The 21136-nt window shown below is 47.4% G+C and overlaps 1 protein-coding gene across 1 annotated transcript in view; it reads right to left on the bottom strand.

Moving 5' to 3' along the window:
* LOC140385544 (tyrosine-protein kinase Src42A-like) overlaps positions 1-21136 on the bottom strand; it is a 73250-nt gene that overhangs the window by 31676 nt on the left and 20438 nt on the right. Inside the window, exons 2-3 of the mRNA XM_072467796.1 lie at positions 2392-2513; positions 604-767 (exon numbers count right to left, since the gene is read on the bottom strand). Coding sequence (XP_072323897.1) covers positions 604-767; positions 2392-2513 — 286 coding nt within the window. The remainder of the gene's footprint in view (positions 1-603; positions 768-2391; positions 2514-21136) is intronic.

Raw genomic sequence — 21136 nt, 5'->3', positions numbered from 1 at the left:
CGGTGTGCTGAGCCAGAAGTCTGGCACGGCGGGATGGAGAATCCAGCCCCCTGAGTGCATGGACTTGGCACTGAATTGTTCCCCGCTACTCCTTCGGTGCAGTCAGCCACCCCACAGCAAACCTGACAATTTCGGAGAGTTTTTGAGGGTTCCTTGCCTTCATGCTGCCCTAAACAGCCATGATACCCAGTTCCCGCTTGTAAATACTTGCACCAATTCAGGCCTATGGGTGGGATTCTCTGTTCCACGATGCCGATTTCGGAATTGGCGATCGGACGAAGAATCCCTTTTTACGATGGAATCGGAGGCGGCGTCTGTTTTCGGATGCTCCGCCCCCTCCAAAGCGGCGTCATCGAGGAGCGTGCCACCTGAGGCCCTCCCCCGATTTAAAAATAAATAAATTTAGAGTTCCCAATTCATTTTTTTCAATAAGGGGCAATTTGGCACCTACCCTGCCCATCTTTTGGGTTGTGGGGGCGAAACCAACGCAAACATGGAGAGAATGTGCAAACTCTTATTTCTTCATTGTCCTGAGAGAATTGAAAGAATAGCATTTTAAGCTTCTGTACAAATCATTTGAATATATTCAGCTTTTGAACTTACCTTTCGGCTTGGCCTATTTAATTTAATACCATAATGGATTGCATTATACTTATAATGTTCAATCAGTTCAGCAATAGTGTCGAAATCCGGATGTTCCGTTATGTGAAATCGACCATTTTCTTTTTCTGAAATCCTGATATGAATGACCAAATCTCCATCTTTAGCTGAAACAAAAATCCTATCAATAATCAATCACCACGTTTCATATTTCATATTTATATTGATTACTGTGAATTTTACATTTCTTATTATGAAGAATATTAGTGCTGGAGAAACACTGCAAATTTTCACTTTTATTGCCCGACAATAATGACACAGTAATAGCATTAAACAAGCAGGCTTACCATTCACCAACACCAAGAAAGGAGCCTGCACCTTTTTGAAAATGTGTGGATGAACATTCAAAAGTCAAAAATCACCCCTGGTTTTACATAATTTCCACTTCAAAGAACAAACAAAGAACAAAGAAATGTACAGCCCAGGAACAGGCCCTTCGGCCCTCCAAGCCCGTGCCGACCATGCTGCCCGACTAAACTACAATCTTCTACACTTCCTGGGTCCGTATCCCTCTATTCCCATCCTATTCATGTATTTGTCAAGATGCCCCTTAAATGTCACTATCGTCCCTGCTTCCATCACCTCCTCCGGTAGCGAGTTCCAGGCACCCACTACCCTCTGCGAAAAAAACTTGCCTCGTACATCTCCTCTAAACCTTGCCCCTCTCACCTTAAACCTATGCCCCCTAGTAATTGACCCCTCTACCCTGGGGAAAAGCCTCTGACTATCCACTCTGTCTATGCCCCTCATAATTTTTCCAGTGGGTGAAATGCAAAGTAAAGCTCCCTTTTCAATATTGACCAAGAATTTTCTTGAAGCTGCTTCTTTCAAACCATTGTAACGCCATTGGAAATGGGGTGGAAATCCCAACCAGCCATTGATTTAGTAATTGGATTGTGCTTTGCCGATGGTACTGGCATAAAATTGGGCACCTAAGAGTCCATACTTTTCACTGTACCTCGGTACACGTGACAATAAACAAATCCAATCCAATCCATATAGAAGCCAATGTGTTTGCCATCTGTCATTTTGATAGCTCTGTAAGCATCCAGGCCACACAACTGAAATAGGCCATTTGCCTGTGTGCTCATGCTTATATGAGGCCCACTTTACAAAACTTCTGAAGACTACAATTTGGTTTGGGGCCTGTGGTTAGTTCAGTTGGCTAGATGGCTAGGCTATAATTCAGAATTCTGCCAACAATGTAGATTTGATCCCTGCTCAAGTTGAGGTAGACTTTGGACCTACCTCCTTGCTCTGTCCCTGAGAGTAGAAGCCAAGAGCAAACCACCATTCAAAAAACAGCTCAGGACAAAGCATCAACAGACAATGAACCAATGACCTGACTTCGGGCAGAGCACACATACCATGCCATTCAATTTGCCTAAAGACGTATATTAAAACATTTTTAACAAGCAATCAGAGATAAACAATTTTGGATATAGGACATTAAAAATAGATGGGAAATATAAAATGAACAGGAGAAAAAATAGCACCCAGCCATATAATAAACACTACCATGTTGGTAATGAATTTAAGTCTTTAATGGAATCAAGAGATTCAAATGATGAACATAATTACTTGGAGTTTGTTTTCACATCTTACGATGCTGTAGTAAACTCACTGATTGTGTTACTGCCTTTTAAGTTGCCGGGAGAAGTCCAGTGTCTCTGTTTTAATTATACATCGCTCATTTTTACTCCATTTTATACTTTGTTGTAGATTTCTTACCTGATAATACGTATGTATCCTGTAACGTTTCACTTTTGCGGACAAGAAACAAGCTAACATTCTGACTTGAAGAAAGGAGAAGGTTTTCTGTCTCAAATCGGGTCATTTTTCCACAATACCATCTATAATTGAAATGAGTATGATATTGGATAAGGTGTACGAGAGATGACTTGCTACTTTGCAATGCAATGGTTTACTATGTACATAATAATAATCTTTATTAGTGTCACAAGTAGGCTTACATTAACACTGTAATGAAGTCGGTTTCGCCCCCACAATCTAAAGATGTGCAGGGTAGGTGGATTGGCCACGCTAAATTGCCCCTTAATTGAAAAAAATGAATTGGGTAATCTAAATTTATTTTAAAAATTTTAAAAATTTAAAAAACACTGCAATGAAGTTACTGTGAGAATCCCCTAGTCGCCACACTATGGCGCCTGTTCGGGTACTGAGGGAGAATTCAGAATGTCCAAGTCACCTAACAAGCACGTCTTTCAGGACTTGTGTGAGGAAACTCATGCAGACATGGGGAAAACTTGCAGACTCCGCACAAACAGTGACCCAAGCCGGGAATTGAACCGGGTCCCTGGTGCTGTGAAGCAACAGTGCTAACCACTGTCACACCGTTCAAATGGATTATTCATTGATGTTTTGGCCCTTTGCATAATTTGCACATTTTCAATACGCTAATGAAATCTACAACAAATTACATCTTGCAAAGTAAAATGAGAGGTGTCCAGAAGATGTGACGCTTTTGCAATTTTATTAATATAGATATTTCAGTTCATTTACACAACATAAGAACATAAAAACTAGGACCAGGAATAGGCAATTCACTCCGCCATTCAATATGATCATGGCTGATCTCAAATTGGCCTCAGTTCCACTTTCCTGTCCATACTCCATAACCCTTCAACACATAACTAATTAAAAATTTGTCCATCTCCTTAAATTTACCAAATTTACCAGCATGCACTGCACTCTCGGGTAGTGAATTCCACAGATTCATGACCTTTTGAGAGAAGGAATTTCTCCTCATATCTGTTTTAAATCTGCTATCCTTATCCTGAAACTATGGCGTCTCGTTCTAGATTGCCCTACTAGAGGAAGCATTGGTGCTGCGTCAATGCCTCTTATCATCTTATATACCTCATGTAAACCTCCTCTTGTTCTTCTAAACCTGAGAGAGTCTTGGCCTAAACTGCTCAATCTCTCTTCACAAAACAAACCCCTCGGGCGGGATTCTCTGTTGGCTGACGCCAAAAATGCGAAACGCGATTTGGTGGAGAATAGTTACTGACGCCAAAATCACAGCGGATGCCGATTTGACAAGAGCGTCAATGTGTACCAGAACACACATACAGTGGACACTGTTTGCATACCATTAGCGGGCCTGACCCTGTATTCTCTGGGACCTCCACCTCCGATGGGCCGAGTTTCCGATGGTGCTCTTCACTTGTGCTTTTACAAATCGTTAAACTGGCGTGGTGGCTGCTGAGGGAGAGAGAGGGGGTACGGAAAGTGTCCAACATCGCCATACTTTGTTGACAGTTGTGCTGCTGGCTGGGGGCTTCTGCCAGTGCTGGGGGGAGTAGCAGGAGGTGGCCAGGAGGTGGGCTGTGGGGTCGGGGTGGACGGGCACGGAACACCATTGCAGCAGCCGGCAAGGCAGCCATGCAGCTGTGCACAGTACTGAACTTCGGGCCACAGGTCTTATAGATGTCCCCTCAGGCCACCCCCCTGGGTGCCCTTTGGCCTCAACCGACCATCAGCTATGGGCGTGCTCCAGCACAACCAGTGCCATCCTGTTGGCTGGGATGAGTGTGTGTCGCCATCAGTAATTCCTCCTAGCAGATGGGATTGTAATGTGTCAGCCTCCCGAGTGTCAATCATGGACCCGGCGAATCCTGCATCATTTTCCATTGGAATCGATTGTGTTCCACGTGTTAACAGTGCTAGCCCCTTAACAGTAGCCAAATCGGTTCAGGTGTGGTGCCAGTTTTGCTGTCATGAAAGTCCACAAATTCTGCATTGGCATCAACAAAAAGTCTCAGGAACAGAGAATCCCGCCCCTCATCTCTGGAATCTATCTCGTGAACCTCCTCTGAATGACCTCTAATGTGATTCTATTCCTCCTCAAGTAAGGAGACCTAAACGGTACACAGTACTCCAGGCACGACCTTACCAATGCTTTGTAGTTTCAGCAACAAAGAATAGAACAATAAATAAATAAATAATCTTTATTGTCACAAGTAGGCTTACATTAACACTGCAATGAAGTTACTGTGAAAAGCCCCTAGTTGCCACATTCCGGCGCCTGTTCGGGTACACGGAGGGAGAATTCAGAATTCTCAGCTCGTACGGGAATTGAACCTGCGCTGCTGGCTTTGTTCCACATCACAAACCAGCTGTCTAGCCCACTGAGCTAAACCAGTCCTGCTTTTTTGCCATTGGACAGAAAAAAATTAACATCCTGGGAAATTTGAAAATTAACTAGTCAGATATTTATTTTCAAAACAGTTGCCCCCTCTCGAACAGGTATACCCCTTTAGATACTGTCAGGGGGAATAGCCTATCAGGGGAGGAAAACATCAGCAGCCAAAGCAGTGGCACCACGGCTGGCTCTGATGTTCAGTAGGGAGGGTTAAAGCGCAGAAGAGCAATAGTAATAGGGGACTCTATAGTCAGGGCACAGATAGGCGCCTCTGTGGATGTGAAAGAGACTCCAGGATAGTATGTTGCCTCCCTGGTGCCAGGGTCCAGGATGTCTCAGAACGAGTAGCGGGGAGGGCAAGCAGGCAGAGGTCATTGTAAGTATTGGTACTAATGACATAGGCAGGAAGGGGGATGAGGTCCTGCAGCAGGAGTTCAGGGAGCTAGGCAGAAAGTTAAAAGACAGGACCTCAAGGGTTGTAATCTTGGGATTACTCCCTGTGCCACGTGCCAGTTAGGCTAGAAATAGGAAGATAGAGCAGCTAAACACGTGGCTATACAGCTGGTGTAGGAAGGTGGGTTTCAGTTATCTGGACCACTGAGAGCTCTTCCGGGGCAGGTGTGACCTGAATAAGAAGGACGGAGAGGCATAAATATCCTGGCTGCGAGGTCTGCTAGTGTCACACAGGAGGGTTTAAACTAGTATGGCAGAGGGGTGGGTACCGGAGCAATAGGTCAGAAGGTAAGAAAATTGAGGGAGAACTAGGAAATAGGGCCACTATGGCTCTGAAGAAGAGCAGACAGGGAGATGTTGCTGAAAACAGCAGGACTGGTGGCCTGAAGTGCATATGTTTTAATGCAAGAAGTAAAACAGGTAAGGCGGATGAACTTAGAGCTTGGATTAGTACTTGGAACTATGATGTTGTTGCCATTACAGAGACCTGGTTGAGGGAAGGACAGGATTGGCAGTTAAACATTCCAGGATTTAGATGTTTCAGGCAGAAGAGAGGGGGGTGTATAAGGGGTGGAGGAGTTGCGCTACTGGTGAGGGAGAATATCACAGCTGTACTGCGGGAGGACACCTCAGAGGGCAGTGAGGCAAGATGGATGGAGATCAGGAATAAGAAGGGTGCAGTCACAATGTTGGGGGTTTACTATAGGCCTCCCAACAGCCAGCAGGACATAGAGGAGCAGATAGGTAGACAGATTTTGGAAAGGATTAAAAGCAACAAGGTTGTTGTGATGGGAGACTTTAACTTCCCCAACATTGACTGGGACTCAGTTAGTACTAGGGGCTTGGATGGGGCAGAGTTTATAAGGAGAATCCAGGAGGGCTTCTTAAAACAATATATAGATCGTCCAACTAGGCAAGGGGCTGTACTGGACCTGGTATTGGGGAATGAGCCCGGCCAGGTGGTAGAAGTTTAAGTAGGGGAGCATATCGGGAACAGTGAGCACAATTCAGTAAGTTTTAAAGTCCTGGTGGACAATGATAAGAGTGGTCCTAGGGTGAATGTGCTAAATTGGGGGAAGCCTAATTATAACAATATTAGGCAGGAACTGAAGAACATAGATTGGGGGCGGATGTTTGAGGGTAAATCAACATCTGACATGTGGGAAGCTTTCAAATGTCAGTTGAAAGGAATTCAGGACCGGCATGTTACTGTGAGGAAGAAGGATAAATATGGCAAATTTCAGGAACCTTGGATAACGAGAGATATTGTAGGCCTCGTCAAAAAGAAAAAGGAGGCATTTGTCAGGGCTAGAAGGCTGGGAACAGACGAAGCCTGTGTGGAATATAAGGAAATTAGGAAGGAACTTCAGCAACGAGTCAGGAGAGCTAAAAGGGGTCACAAAAAGTCATTGGCAAATAGTGTTAATGAAAATCCCAAGCCTTTTTACACGTACATAAATAGCAAGAGGGTGGCCAGGGAAAGGGTTGGCCCACTGAAGGACAGGGGAGGGAATCTATGTGTGGAGCCAGAGGAAATGGGCAAGGTTCGAAATGAATACTTTGCATCAGTACTCACCAAAGAGAAGGAATTGGTGGATGTTGAGTCTGGAGAAGGGTGTGTCGATAGCCTGGGTCACATTGAGATCCAAAAGACGAGGATTGGGCGTCTTGAAAATTATTACGGTGGATAAGTCCCCAGGGCCTGATGGGATCTACCCCAGAATACCGAAGGAGACAAGAGAGGAAATTGCTGAAACATTGACAGAAATCTTTGGATCCTCACTGTCTTCAGGTGATGTCCCGGAGGACTGGAGAATAGCCAATGTTGTTCCTTTGTTTAAGAAGGGTAGCAAGGATAATCCAGGGAACTACAGGCCGGTGAGCCTTACGTGAGTGGTAGGGAAATTATTGGAGAGAATTCTTCGAGACAGGATCTATTCCCATTTGGAAGCATGTGGTCGTATTAGCGAGAGGCAGCACATTTTTGTGAAAGGGAGGTTGTGTATCACTAACTTGATAGAGTTTTTTGAGGAGGTCACAAAAATGATTGATGCAGGTAGGGCAGTGGATGTTGTCTCTGGACTTCAACTAGGTCTTTGACAAGGTCCCTCATGGCAGACTGGTACAAAAGGTGAAGTTACACGGGATCAGAGGTGAGCTGGCAAGATGGATACAGAACTGGCTAGGTCATAGAAGGCAGAGAGTAGCAATGGAAGGGTGCTTTTCTAATTGGAGGGCTGTGACTAGTGGTGTTCCGCAGGGATCAGTGCTGCGACCTTTGCTGTTCGTAGTTTAGATATATGATTTGGAGGAAAATGTAACTAGTCTGATTAGTAAGTTTGCGGACGACACAAAGGTTGGTGGAATTGAGGATAGCGATGAGGACTGTCAGAGAATACAGCAGGATTAGAGCATTTGGAGACTTGGGCGGCAAGATGGCAGATGGAGTTTAATCCGGACAAATGTGAGGTGATGCATTTTGGAAGGTCTAATACAGGTAGGGAATATACAGTGAGTGGTAGAACCCTCAAGAGTATTGACAGTCAGAGAGATCTTGGTGTACAGGTCCACAGGTCACTGAAAGGGTCAACACTGGTGGAGAAGATAGCCAAGAAGGTATACGGCATGCTTGCCTTCATTGGCCGGGGCATTGAGTATAAAAATTGACAAGTTATGTTGCAGCTGTATAGAACCTTCAGTTAAGCCACACTTGAAGTTAGTGTTCAATTCTGGTCGCCACACTACCAGAAGGATGTGGAGGCTTTAGAGAGGGTGCAGGAGAGATTCACCAGGATGTTGCCTGGTATGGAGGGCATGAGCTATGAGGAGAGGTTGAATAAACTTGGTTTGTTCTCACTGGAACAAAGGAGGTTGAGAGGTGACCTGACAGAGCTCTACCAAATTAAGAGGAGCATAGACAGAGTGGATGGTCAGAGACTTTTTCCCAGGGCAGAGGGGTCAATTACTAAGGGGCATAGGTTTAAGGTGCGAGGGGCAAAGTTTAGAGGAGATGTACGAGGTAAGTTTTTTACACAGAGGGTAGTGGGTGCCTGGAAGTCGCTACCGGAGGAGGTGGTGGAAGCAGGGACAATCGTGACGTTTAAGGGGCATCTTGACAAATACATGAATAGGATGGGAATAGAGGGATACGGACCCCCGAAATGTAGACAATTTTAGTTTAGACGGGCAGCATGGTCGGCGCAGGCTTGGAGGGCCGAAGGGCCTGTTTCTGTGCTGTACTTTTCTTTGTTCTTTGTCAGTGCTACTCATTGGAGAAGATGCGTGGGGAGATCAGTTCAGTCCATAAGAGGGTCTTTCAGGAGTCTGGGAATAGCGGGGAGGAAGCTGTTTTTCAATCTGTTCGTGCATGTTCTTAGACTTTTGTATCTCCTGCACGTTGGGAGAGATTGGAAGAGAGAATAACCCGGATGGGAGGAGTTTTTGATAATGCAGCCCGCTTTCCCATGGCAGGGGGAGGTGTAGATAGAATCAATGGATGGGAGGCGGGTTTGCGTGATGGACTGGGCTGTGTTCTCTGTCATTTTTTACTGTCTTGGGCCGAGCAGTTGCCATACCAATCTGTGATGCAGCCAGATAGGATGCTTCCTATGGTGTATCTGTAAAAATTGGTAAGAGCCAATGTGGACCTAGACAGATTGTTGGTGATGTGCACACCTAGGAATTTGAAGCTGTCAATCATCTTCACCTTGGCACCATTGATGTAGACATGATGTACGATACTTTGCTTCCTGAAGTTAATGACCAGCTCTTTAGTTTGGCTGATGTTGTGGGAGAGATTGTTGTGTTACACTACGCCACTGGCTTCTCTATCTCCCTCATGTACTCAGCCTCATTGTTGTTTGAGATCCGACCCACTACGGTCGTGTCATCAGCAAACCTGCAGATTGAATTGGAGCCAAATTTTACCACGCAGTCTTGTGTGTATAAGGATAATAGTAGGGGATTAAGTATGCAGCTTTGCGGGGCCCCAGTGTTGAGGACATTCGTGAAGGAGGTGCCATTGTTTATCCTTACTGATTGTGGTCTGTGGGTCAGGAAGTCGAGGATCCAGTTGCAGAGGGAGGAGCCAAGTCCTAGGTTTTGGTGTTGAATGCGGATCTGTAGTCAATGAATTGGAGTCTGATGTAGGAGTCCTTGTTATCGAGATGCTCCAGGGATGAGTGTAGGGCCAGGGAGCTAGCGTCTGCTGTGGTCTGGTTGTGGCAGTATGTGAATTGCAGTGGATCAAGACATTCTGGAAGTATGAAGTTGACGTACTCATGCCCAACCTCTCGAAGCACTTCGTAATGCTAGATGTCAAGGTCACCGGACAGTAATCGTTGAGGCACATTGCCTGGTTCTTCTTTGCACTAGTATGATGGCGGTCTTCTTGAAGCAGGCGAGTACTTTGGAACGGAATATGGAGAGGTTGAAGATGTCTGGGAACACACCCGCCAGTTGGTCCAGGCAGGATCTGAGTGCACGACCAGGGACTCCATCAAAACTCATTGCTTTCCGAGGCTTAACTTTCAAGAAGGCTGATCTGAGGGGTGGCATATGGTGCAGTGGTTAGCGCTGGGACTGCGGCGCTGAGGACCCAGGTTCGAATCCCGGCCCTGGGTCACTGTCCGTGTGAAGTTTGCACATTCTCCCCGTGCCTGCGTGGGTTTCACCCCTACAACCCAAAGATTTGCAGGCTAGGTGGATTGGCCACGCTAAATCTCCCCTTAGTTGGAGAAAAAAATAATTGGGTATTCTAAATTCATTAAAAAAAAGAAGGCCGATCTGTCTTTGGAGGCTGTGATATAGGTATGGGTGTGTCCAAGGCTGCTGGGGCAGTCGACGGCGGTTTGTTGGTTTCCGGCTTGAACCGAGCATAGAATGCATTGAGTTCTTGGGGGAGGGGTGCGCTGTTGCCGAAGATTCTACTCGGCATTGTTTTCAAAGCCCGTTAAGTTGTTTAAGCCTTGCTATAGCCGACAAGATTCCATGTTGTTAGTCTGTGACTCTAGCTTAGTTTGTCTCTTGGCATCCCTATGGCTTTGTGGAGGGCGTACCTAGATTTCTTGTATAGGTCAGAGTCACCTGTCTTGAACGCCTCAGACCCAGCCTTCAGTAGGGAGTGATTCTCCCGGTTAAACCATGGGGCGAAATTCTCGCCAACCACGGCGCCAATCAGACGGGCATCGCGCCGGCCCAAAGGTGCGGAATGCTCCGCATCTTTGGCGGCCTAGCCCCAACATTGAGGGGCTAGGCCGACGCCGGAGGGATTTCCGCCCCACCAGCTGGCGGAAATGGCGTTTGTTGCCCCGCCAGCTGGCGCGGAAATGCGGCGCATGCGCGGGAGCGTCAGCGGCCGCTGTCAGTTTCCCGCGCATGCGCAGTGGGGAGAGTCTCTTCCGCCTCCGCCATGGTGGAGGCCGTAGCGGAGGCGGAAGGGAAAGAGTGCCCCCACGGCACAGGCCCGCCCGCGGATCGGTGGGCCCCGATCGCAGGCCAGGCCACCGTGGGGGCACCCCCCGGGGTCAGATTGCTCCGCGCGCCCCCCCAGGACCCCGGAGCCCGCCCACGCCGCCTGGTCCCGCCGGTAAATACCAGCTTTGATTTACGCCGGCGGGACAGGCAATTTCTGGGCGGGACTTCGGCCCATCCGGGCCGGAGAATCCAGCGGGGGGGTCCCGCCAACCGGCGCGGCCCGATTCCCGCCCCTGCCCAATCTCCGGTACCGGAGACTTCGGCGGGGGCGGGGGCGGGATTCACGGCGGCCTACGGCCATTCTCCGACCCGGCGGGGGGTCGGAGAATGACGCCCATGGTTTCCGGTTGGGGAACGAACGTTTTACCTTCTGACATGCAATCTTCTACACACTTGCTGATGAAGTCTGTGATGTGGTGGCATACTTGTTTAGGTTGGCCACTGAGTTCTTGAACATGGACCAGTCCACTGACTCTGAGCAGTCATGTAATAGATCTTCTGTTGCCTCGAACCAGTATTGCACGACCTTCTTAACTGGATTTTCACACTTAGGTTTCTGCTTGTATGCGAGGAAAAGCAGCACCATCTTGTGGTCGGTGGATGGATCGGTAGGCACCCTTGATGTTTGTGCAACAGTGATCAAGGATGTTTGGCCCCTGATGGGATAGGAGATGTGTTGCTGGAATTTTGGCAGTACACTCTCGAGGTTGGCCTGGTTGAAGTCCCCGGCCACGATGAACAAGGCCTTCCGGGTGTTCTGTTTTACTGTTATTTATAGCGGTGTACAATTCATCAAGTGCCTTCTTCATTTCTGCCTGGGGTGGGATGTAGACCGCCGTGATGATGGCAGAAGTGAACTCCCGCAGAATGTAGTATGGGCGGCACTTCACAGTCAGGTATTCCAGGTCCGGGGAACAGTAGTTCGCTAGGGTTGCCACATCCGTCCGAGCACCAGGAGGGGTCGATGGGGGGACAAAACCCTCCAACCTTCGCTTTGCTCGTTGACACTGTGCAGTCCATCCCGTGTATTAAGAAGCCGTCAGGCTGTGTGGCCCAGACTAGTGAGGCAGGGATGAGACACGTCTCTGTGAAACAAAGCATACAGCAGTCTCTTACTTTCCTCTGAGAGTTAGTCTAGCGTTAAGCTCATCCAGCTTGTTTTCGATCGTTTGGACATTTGCCAGCAGTATGCTGGGGAGAGGAGACTTGAAACCCTGTTGGTTTAGGACGGCATTCTCCAGGCGCGTCAGCCCGGTGAACGGAGAATCCCACCCAAGGTCAATGGACTTCTCCATTTTCCGCGTCTCGCCCATGGCGTTCTCGTGGCGGGCGAGGCGGAAGAAACCAGCCCTTAGTCTTACCTGCAGACCACCGCATTTCACTCGCTTCCTCGGTCAGTGGCTGCTTCTCGATGGTCCCGGGATCTGATGGGAGAAGTCTGGCCTTGTGGAACGTAGGTAGTTGCGTCTGGCAGGATCCCGGGTGGTGTTTGCAATTTTGGGGTCGCCTGGGGGGCATGTTTATGATCCAGTCAGGCCCTGGGGTTCCACAGGGATAAGTCTAGCTTTCGGCGTATTTGGGTCCTCTAATGGTGGCCTTGGGCCTGAGGCTGTACGAGAAGGACCGGCTGGGGGAGTGTCCTGCAACAGTGGAGACTGCCCTAGAGGAACAGGAGCCAGCCAGTGAGGATGGAGATCTGGCTGCCCAACAGCCGAGGAGGGGGTCGGAAGGTGGCGCTGTATCGGGCCTTATGTGTACCTGTCCTTCGAGGACCTGCTGGACCGGGCATGCCACCAAAGACTCCGGCTGAGCAGGGGGACCATATGGCATATCTGCTGGTTCATGGCACACCTGGCACTGCGGGCTTATGGAAGAGGACACCCGCTCCCAGTGGCCATCAAGGTGACAGTCGCCATGACCTTTTATGGCACGGGATTCTTCTAGGCACCGAGTGGGGACCTATCTGAAATCTCACAGACCTTGGTGCACAGGTGCATCCAAGTTGTCATGGAGACCCTATATGCCCACTGGGCACAATATACCAAATTCCATGTGGACTGAGCCCACCAGGATGCCCAGGCAGCGGGGTTTGCCACCATCGTCGGGATGCCCCAGGTCCAGGGCTGAGACTTGTAATGCAGAATAAGGCCAGCAGCGCGGGTTCAACAGGCGCTGGAATGTGGTGACTAGGGGCTTTTCACAGTAACTTCTTTGAAGCCTGCTTGTGACAATAAGTGATTATTATTATTATTATTATTATTAACGGTTCATGACACCTTTGAGGCGCACCCCCGGCTGTGGGCTGGGCTCCTGGCCAACAGGGGTTGTCTGCTGCAGTCATGGTTGATGACGCTGTAATCACCTCCAGGTTTACCGTCTGGGGGCCTGACCAACGGCACGAACATTCCACCCCGGCCGACCACACCCTCCCATGAACCACCATCCCTGCACCATCAAACCCCCCCCCTCACCCCCCTCATCCGCAGCAAGCCCAGCCCAGCCCATCCCTCACACACTTCTGAAAGAGCACCGAGGCAGTTTGGAACTTTTGTGCACAGGCGTTTATGTTGAACAAAACAGCTGAACATGTCTATAATGGTTTGTGCCCTAGCCCCTAACGCTATCCTGTGTCCTGCACCATGCCAAATTAACTGGTGTCTACCTTTCTGTCCTTCTGGGCACTAATGTTATGTCGAGCTGGATCCCCAGGCTGTACATCAGGAGTGGAGGTGGCCTGTTGTGATTCCCACCTGGGTGTGACCTGGGTCTCCTTTGGTAGCCATCCTCTGGAGCGTCCTGGCCTGGAGGGGACTGGCAGTTGCTTGGGTGTCTCAGATGACATGGTGCCATCCTGTTGTGCCCGCTGCCTATTAGATGCACCAGCGACAGGGTGGTTGGGGTGGAGTTTGAGAGGGTGTGGTGTTCCAGCACCTCCCCTGTGGGAGTCACCAGCAGGGCCCCATCATCTCCTCCTCCCTCAGGGTGCTACTGGCCCCAGGGCGACTCCTTGGGATGGGGGTGCGACCGGAGCAAATTCCTGGGGCTCCCCCATCACCTGGCGCAGCCAGTACTGGAGGCCCACTCTCTGCTCGACCAGGGTCTCGTGCTCTTGGCCATGGAGCACAGGGACTGGGCCACCTCCTTCTGGGATTGTGGAACATCACTCAGTGACTGTGCCAGCTCCTTCTGGGACTGTCTCTGGTCAGCCAGTGTCCTGGCAATGTCGTCAACGTCCTCAGCTATGACCCGTTGTGACTGGGCCAAGCTCTGTAGTGCTGCTGCAATGTCCAGGTGGCTCTATGGCTGTGCCTGTGGCAGACAACCCTGTCCTGTGCCTTGGCCACCGTCCGCACAGAGTACCCCAGGCCTTGGAAATCCTGACCCATGGCTATTACCTTCTGCCTCAAGGTCTCTGGCACAGACGCTCATCGTGTGGTGTTGGCCTAGGTGGCATGCATGGTCGGTCCGCCTCCTTCCCCGCCAGGCGATTGGACTCTTCCAAGTGCACCTGCAGACGCTGGATGGCTGCTGATAGCCCCTCATGTAGTCCACGGTTCTGTGTATGCACCACCTTTTCCAGAAGACCAAGATCTGTCTGGACGTCAGCTAGTTCCGGGAGTCGGGCTGTCTTCCGGCCATTCCCACCCCACCCACGGGACTTCATACCGTCACCGGTGCACTTCTGTAACAACTAAATTGACACCGGTCCCGGAGCAAATCACAATCCGTTAATGGGCTAGCACTGGTGCCACATGGATCTCCATCGCTTCCAATGAAAAACGGTGTCTGATTTGCCGGGGTCGGGATAGCCACTCAAGAGACTGACAAGCTGCAGCCGCATATTGGCACTCCACTCCCCGCATACATTCAGCCCAGCCAACAAGATGGCAGGGGGCACCTGAAAACGGATGCGAAGGGCAGAGAATCCCACCCCCTGTTTCTGAAACGGAGAATCCTGCCCCTGGTTGTGGTGTTCTTGTGTTGCTTATTTCAGGATGGTTGGCGTAGAGTTCACAAAGACCACAAAATAGCTTTAACTTAAACAAAACGTTACATTTATTAACACTACTAACTTGGATTCAACACATATTCCTTAAGAATTCACAGTTGATTGATAATATATACACTCATCTATAGTTAATCTCACTGTTGGTTTAAACTATGATTTGCACTCACTTACACTATCTTCTCGTCTGACCGTCACTAGCTAACTCCTACATACACTCCTCCCCTAAGGTCTAGCATCACTGCCTTATATAGTTGTAACTGTAGCTCCCTCTAGTGGCTACTCTCAACACTACATTAACCCTTGCAATGCTGATAGTTATGATAGTACCACACTGACCTTTTAAACACTTCCCAATTCTAGTCCATGATTCATGCCTCCATGTGGCTGGGGTACAGATTGACAATTACAGAAGCCTCCGTGAAAATTTAAAAACACTTATGTGAGATGGGCTGTCACTGAGACTACAGCAAAGTCAGTTTCATCAGTCATAGAAACAGGGCGGTTCAGGGGTCTTCTGCTGCCCTTCTGAACATGGCCAAAGGCAGCCACAGAGGTGGAACTTTGGCCATTCTGCTCATCAGCTAATTTTTTTCAGGTCTCACATCAACTTGATCCCAATGGGGCTTTGAAAATCTAGCCTAATATATTAATTGAACTTGACACCTAACTCCACAATTCATCCTTAATGCTAACTCCTGCGGTCAAATGATGAATACAAATCAGAAAGACCGTTCAATTGATATTTAACACATTCATTCAGAAAGAATTACAGTTTCCCCTGTAATTGCATATGTGACTTAAACTACTGCAGGATTTTAAATTCCACTATCTACTTAGAAGTCCAAGCCATGTTGGAGGTAGATTGTAACTTTATGTGACAGTGGGAATGGGTGGTAGCAAGTTGGCAGTTCATTTTATATAGTCCTTGATTTTTATTTCCATTGATGCAATGACTCTGCCTCAATTCATCTGCTGCTGAAACTCTAATTCATGCCTTTGTCACCTCAAGACGTGACTATTCTAATGCTCTCCTGGCCAGCTTCACAAGTTCTTCCCCTTGAAACTCTGAAGTCTTCCAAAACCCTGCCTGTTGTGACATAGTGCTTTCCCAGTCCCATCACCCGTGTTTGCACTGATCTACGTTGTCTCCCTGTGAAGAAATGCCTTTCAAATCCCTCAGTGAGCTCTCTCTTCACCCTACCTGCTAATCTCCTCCTTCCCTGCACCTTGTGAGACATCTGAACTCCTCTAATTCTGGCCTCTTTCAGCATCACTAATTTTAATTGCACTATCTCAAGAAGCCATGAATTCATCTGCCAAAGCTCTAGAATTCCCTCACGAAATCACTCTGTGTCTATACCACTCTTTCCTCCTTTAAGACATGCCTTAATAGTTAATGGTCAAGTTTTGGACCATCTGTTCTATTATTTACTTATCTGTCTTCGAGCTGAATTCTATGGCCTCTCGGCTGCAATCTCAGGTGGTGAGGAGTAAAAATGGGTGCCATGTCATTGGTGTCATCCAACCGCCTACCCGTCTGTCCCCACAGCAATATTCCCAGTTGCAGTGGAGGCATTGAGCAGTGTTGTGATCCCAGTTGATGTTATAACAGGAAAGATCCCAGAATGGAACCCTGGCTCAAAAGACAATGGGTGGGCTTCTCTGCCCGCCAGTCCCGTTTTCCTGCGCAGCGCACCCTCGCCGGCAGCGGGATTCTCTGTTCCCACAGCCGGCCAATGGAGTTTCCCATTGTGGGCCACCCCACATCGTCGGGTAACGTGGGGGTGTGGGGGTGCTGTCGGCGGGATGGAGGATCCTGCAAACGGAGAATCCCTCAGAATAACTTTGACTTTCCTTTCTGAAACATGGAGGAAGAGTGACAGGACCGCTAATTAAATTTGATACAAAAAAACGTTGATTAAACATAAAAAGTTGGATCATTGTACAATACTCCTTTAACCCCACCCCCTTACCTTAACAAATAAACACAAATTTTAAGATTAAGACAGATTACAAAATACATCTTAAGCTACAATGGTCATTGTCATGGATCTGCCCAGCAACAGGTAGAAATTTGCTTAGCAACAGCAGTAATCAGCATTCAAAAGAAATAATGAGCTGCAATTTTAAAAGTAACAAGTTGCAGGTCTCCAGAAAAATAATATATAGTTGCCAGCACATTCAAAGACAGAGAGGCAATTTATAGCAAACAGCCAGGGGAGAGTTTGGAATCTAACAGCCAGGAGCCTCGATGAGGAACATAGGAATTAGGAGCAGAAGTGGGCAATTCAGTCCTTCACGCCTGCTCCGTCATTCAATCAGATCATGGCTGATCTCTTCCTGGTCTCAAATCCTCCTCCCTGTTCCCTATGTCCCTTTAATCCATTTTTAAAATCAGAAATCGATCCATCCCCTCCTTGAAATTATTTGATAATTCAAACTCCCCTACTCCTCTCTATTTTTATATTCCAGTCCTTTTGCAATAAATGCTAAAATTCAATTTACCTTTTTTTATTACATTCTGTACCTGCACACCGACTTTCTGCAATTTCATGAACAAAGATACCCAGATCCCTCTGCCCAGAACATTTTGAATTTGCTTTTCATTGAGATATTCATTTCCCTTTCTATTTTTGGGGTCAAAATAGATTACGTCACTTTTAGCTACATTAAATTTCATCGGTCAAATTTTGGCTCTTTCTCCTAGTCTATCAATATCTGCCTGTAAAAGCTTTATCACCTCTTCAATGCTTGCTTTCCCACTATCTTAGCATCATCTGCAAATTTTGCTATATAACACTTTGTCCCTGCTTGAAGATCATTTAGATAGATTGTAAATAGTTGAGGTCTGACTCCTGTGGCACCCCGTTAGTTACAGCTCACCAGCCAGAGAAAGATACCTTTATCCCGACCCTCTGTTTTCTGGTGAAACTAACATTTATGTCTTAGAGCCAAGGTCATGCAGAAACCTTCATAAAGCAAACTTAAATACCTTTACTGTACCAGGAAAATATATTTCTCAGACTTGACTATCAGTCCTGTATTGTGTGGCAACCAAAAGGTGGATTTGACTTCGAGATTTACTTAATTTGAATGTTGTATGGGGAAAGGTGACGTCTTAAGGAGTTCAGGGATCATAGTTTTAGTTTGGAACAATGGGTACATTCTACATAAACTGTGTGTATGTTTAGTGTAAGGGTCATTCCTGTTTTTTCCCTTATTTCTCTTTTCTTTTATTTTTGCCATTACATTTTTGATCTATGGTTGCTTAATGGACCTGTGACTTGAAGGCAAATCTGTAGCCTGCACCTTTAATTCAAACTGAAAGATCCAGAAGGCTATGCTATCTTAGACTGACATCAGTGGTGGCCCGGAATGATTGATGTGGCTGGTGGCCAATGAAATAGCTTAAAAGGTGGTGCTCTGCCCGGCAACAGATGGTGATTTGTTCTGTATCCAATACAATGCGTTTTCTGTTTCGCTTTTGGTGGCTGTGAGAGAAAAGCTCTCTTCTTCCCGCTCTGTTTTCTCCAGAAATAATTAGTGAATTCTCACCAAAAGGTCATTGCGGGAAGCAATTCTCTCTGCAGAAAAGAGATGATGCACTCAGAGACCAGAGTCTGATAACTCTCTGTAGAACAGGCTGATATGAAACCAGATGCCTCACCTGGAAACGCTGTGAGTAAGATATTGCTAATTGCAAAGAAGATGATTATGGGCTGTGAACCAGAGACCTTAAACCATGGTCATACTGTGCAGAAAATGCACCGAAGAACTTATCATCTGAAGCAAGGATTCATATCTTTTTACTTTAATCCTTATTATTTTTCCCCTTTCCACCCACCATGCTTGCCTGTCTTGTGTGTGTGGGTGGAGGATGGGGAACTTAAAGCGGGAATCATGTATTAGCTTGACGTTAAGCAGATGTATTCATTACATATTTCATATTTGTTCCATTATAAATACATAGTAATTGTGTTTCAACGCACAAAGCTGGTGACTGTAATTATTGGAGAACCAAGGGCCAAAGATCTTAGTATTTTTACCAGAATTATAAGTTAATTCACTTGTGTTGTGACTCCAGGGCCTGTGAGGTTTGAATTGACTGTGCACTAGCCCAGGGTATCGTAACATTGGTGATTCATATTCTTAATTGTCCTAGAGTATTGTAGATCTGTCCGTTTATATTTGTCTTTTCTTTAATTTAATAAATAATCTTTAATAATTGTTACATGACAACTGGGCTGGTTATTCTCACTTGATTTCACTTGACTCATCACACCATTCCAAAAACAAAACTATACACCCCTATCAACTGATGTTTCAAGTTCGGATATCCTTGTAGATACCATCAGCATGGTTGGTGACATTCCCATTAACACCAAGTCTGCCTTAAGCACACAAGATGACTGTGGCCAAATTTGCGCACTCCGCTCTGAACATAAGTTAGTGTCTGTGGATTTAAGCACAGAATCCCCGCAGATGATTGTTACATGTCAGTCTCCAAAATCCACTCCAAAAAAACACACTTTAAAATCTTCTCTCGTAATAATGCTTTCCCTCCGCTGCTTCCATCAAGGCTTTACTTTCTGGTTTTAAACCTCTCTCTTCAGGCTCACTTTGTCTTAAAGGCTGTTACACAAACTCTGAGGTCCAGCCAGCAATATCCACACTTATTTCAAATAATGTCTCTCAGACTGCAGTAATTCCACACAAACTTTAGTACAGCTGCGGATATCTTACTGACCTGTCACGATCCAATGCCTGTTCTGGTTCCCAGTTTGCTCTGTTCCGTTAACTCCAGACCTCTCTTCAATTCTCTAGTTTCCTTAACTAGCTGGACTTTAGGGGCGGGATTCTCCGACTCCCCGCCAGGTCGGAGAATCCCCGGTGGGGGCGGCATGAATCCCACTCCGACACCGGCTGCCGTATTCTCCGGTGCTGTTTTTTGGGCGGGATTTCCGCCACGCCCGTCAGGGACCGCTGGCAGCGGGCCCCCGGCGATTCTCCGGGTCCCAATGGGCCGAGCAGCCGTCCATTTTTGGCCAGTCCCGCCGGCGTGAATCACTCACCTCATGTACCGGTGGGACCTGGCAGGCAAGTCATCGGGGGCGGTCCTCGGTGGGGCGCAGGGCGATCCGACCTTGGGGGGGCCCCTATGGTGGCCAGGCCCACGATCGGTGCCCACTGATCTGTGGGCGGACTTGTTCCATGGGGGCACTTCTCCCTTCCGCGCCGGCCCCTGTAGGGGTCCGCCATGGCCAGCGCGGAGAAGCGAACCCCCTGCGCATGCGCCAAAATACGCCGGCCGGTCTGCGCATGCACGAGATTCCGCCGGCCCTTCGGCACTGGCTGGAGTGGCGCCAACTCCTCCGGCATCCACATAGCCCCCTAGACAGGTGAGAATTCCTCACCTTGGGGGGCCGTTGACGCCGGAGTCGTTGGCACTGGTTTTCCCGCCGGAAAGAGAGAATCCCGGCCTAGATTTCAGGCATCTGTTCTCTTAACCATTACTCCATAGTGAAGTTTTTCTTCTCGCAAGCCGGAGAGAGGTATTTCCTTTTTTGCCTTTTAAAACTATTCTTCAGAACTTCTTGCAGAACTGTGAGAGTTGCTTTCTCTCTCACTACCTGTCTTCAATTGCAATTAAATTAACTGAACTAAAACTTAAAAGTTTCTCTACCTTCCAAAGCCTCAATTGCTAATTAATCACAGCTGGCTTATATACTCTTCACACCACAGCCCTCTCTAAGCAAAATAGAATCACAATTGAAATTAAAACTAGCTTCCCACCTTTGTCCAATAAGAACTTAACTTTAGGTTTTACCCTTCCAGGCACAGAAACATTAAATTAATCACACTTAAAAAAGGATACCTTATTTCTAATGTTTCTAATATTTACCAATACCTTTTTTTGCCTCGCAACAGCTCGCTTGCCCAGGGGCAAATAGAGGCCTTTAATGGTCAATTTAATGGCATCTTAAGTGGCTCTCCCTAGTGCTACTGGAATTTTACATGGTGCCAGCATCTGACAGAGAGAGATAACAGATAGTCATGGTTCACCATGCGGGAATGCAAGTGCAAAATGAAAAGATAATTTTCATGAGGGTTTAAAACAAGGCTGGAAGATTCACCTAGCTTGAACTAGAGGGAGAATCTCTAGAAAAACCCTCTGGGGTTAAAAGCTAGCAGAGTGAGAAAGGAAGTAAACCCTTAGGAATTAAGAATAACTTTGGACTGGTTCCAGACGAATTGAATACTTACTTAAGGGTCTGAGTAAAGTATAACTATGGAACAGGTGATTTTTGGTCATTTTAAACATTAAAAGGTGAACATTTTATTCTGAAGTTTAAAGCATAAGTTGTCTATGAAAA

Source organism: Scyliorhinus torazame, chromosome 11 (genome assembly GCF_047496885.1).
Source record: "Scyliorhinus torazame isolate Kashiwa2021f chromosome 11, sScyTor2.1, whole genome shotgun sequence".
NCBI classification, from domain to species: domain Eukaryota; kingdom Metazoa; phylum Chordata; class Chondrichthyes; order Carcharhiniformes; family Scyliorhinidae; genus Scyliorhinus; species Scyliorhinus torazame.
This window is presented reverse-complemented; position numbering and strand designations above follow the sequence as displayed.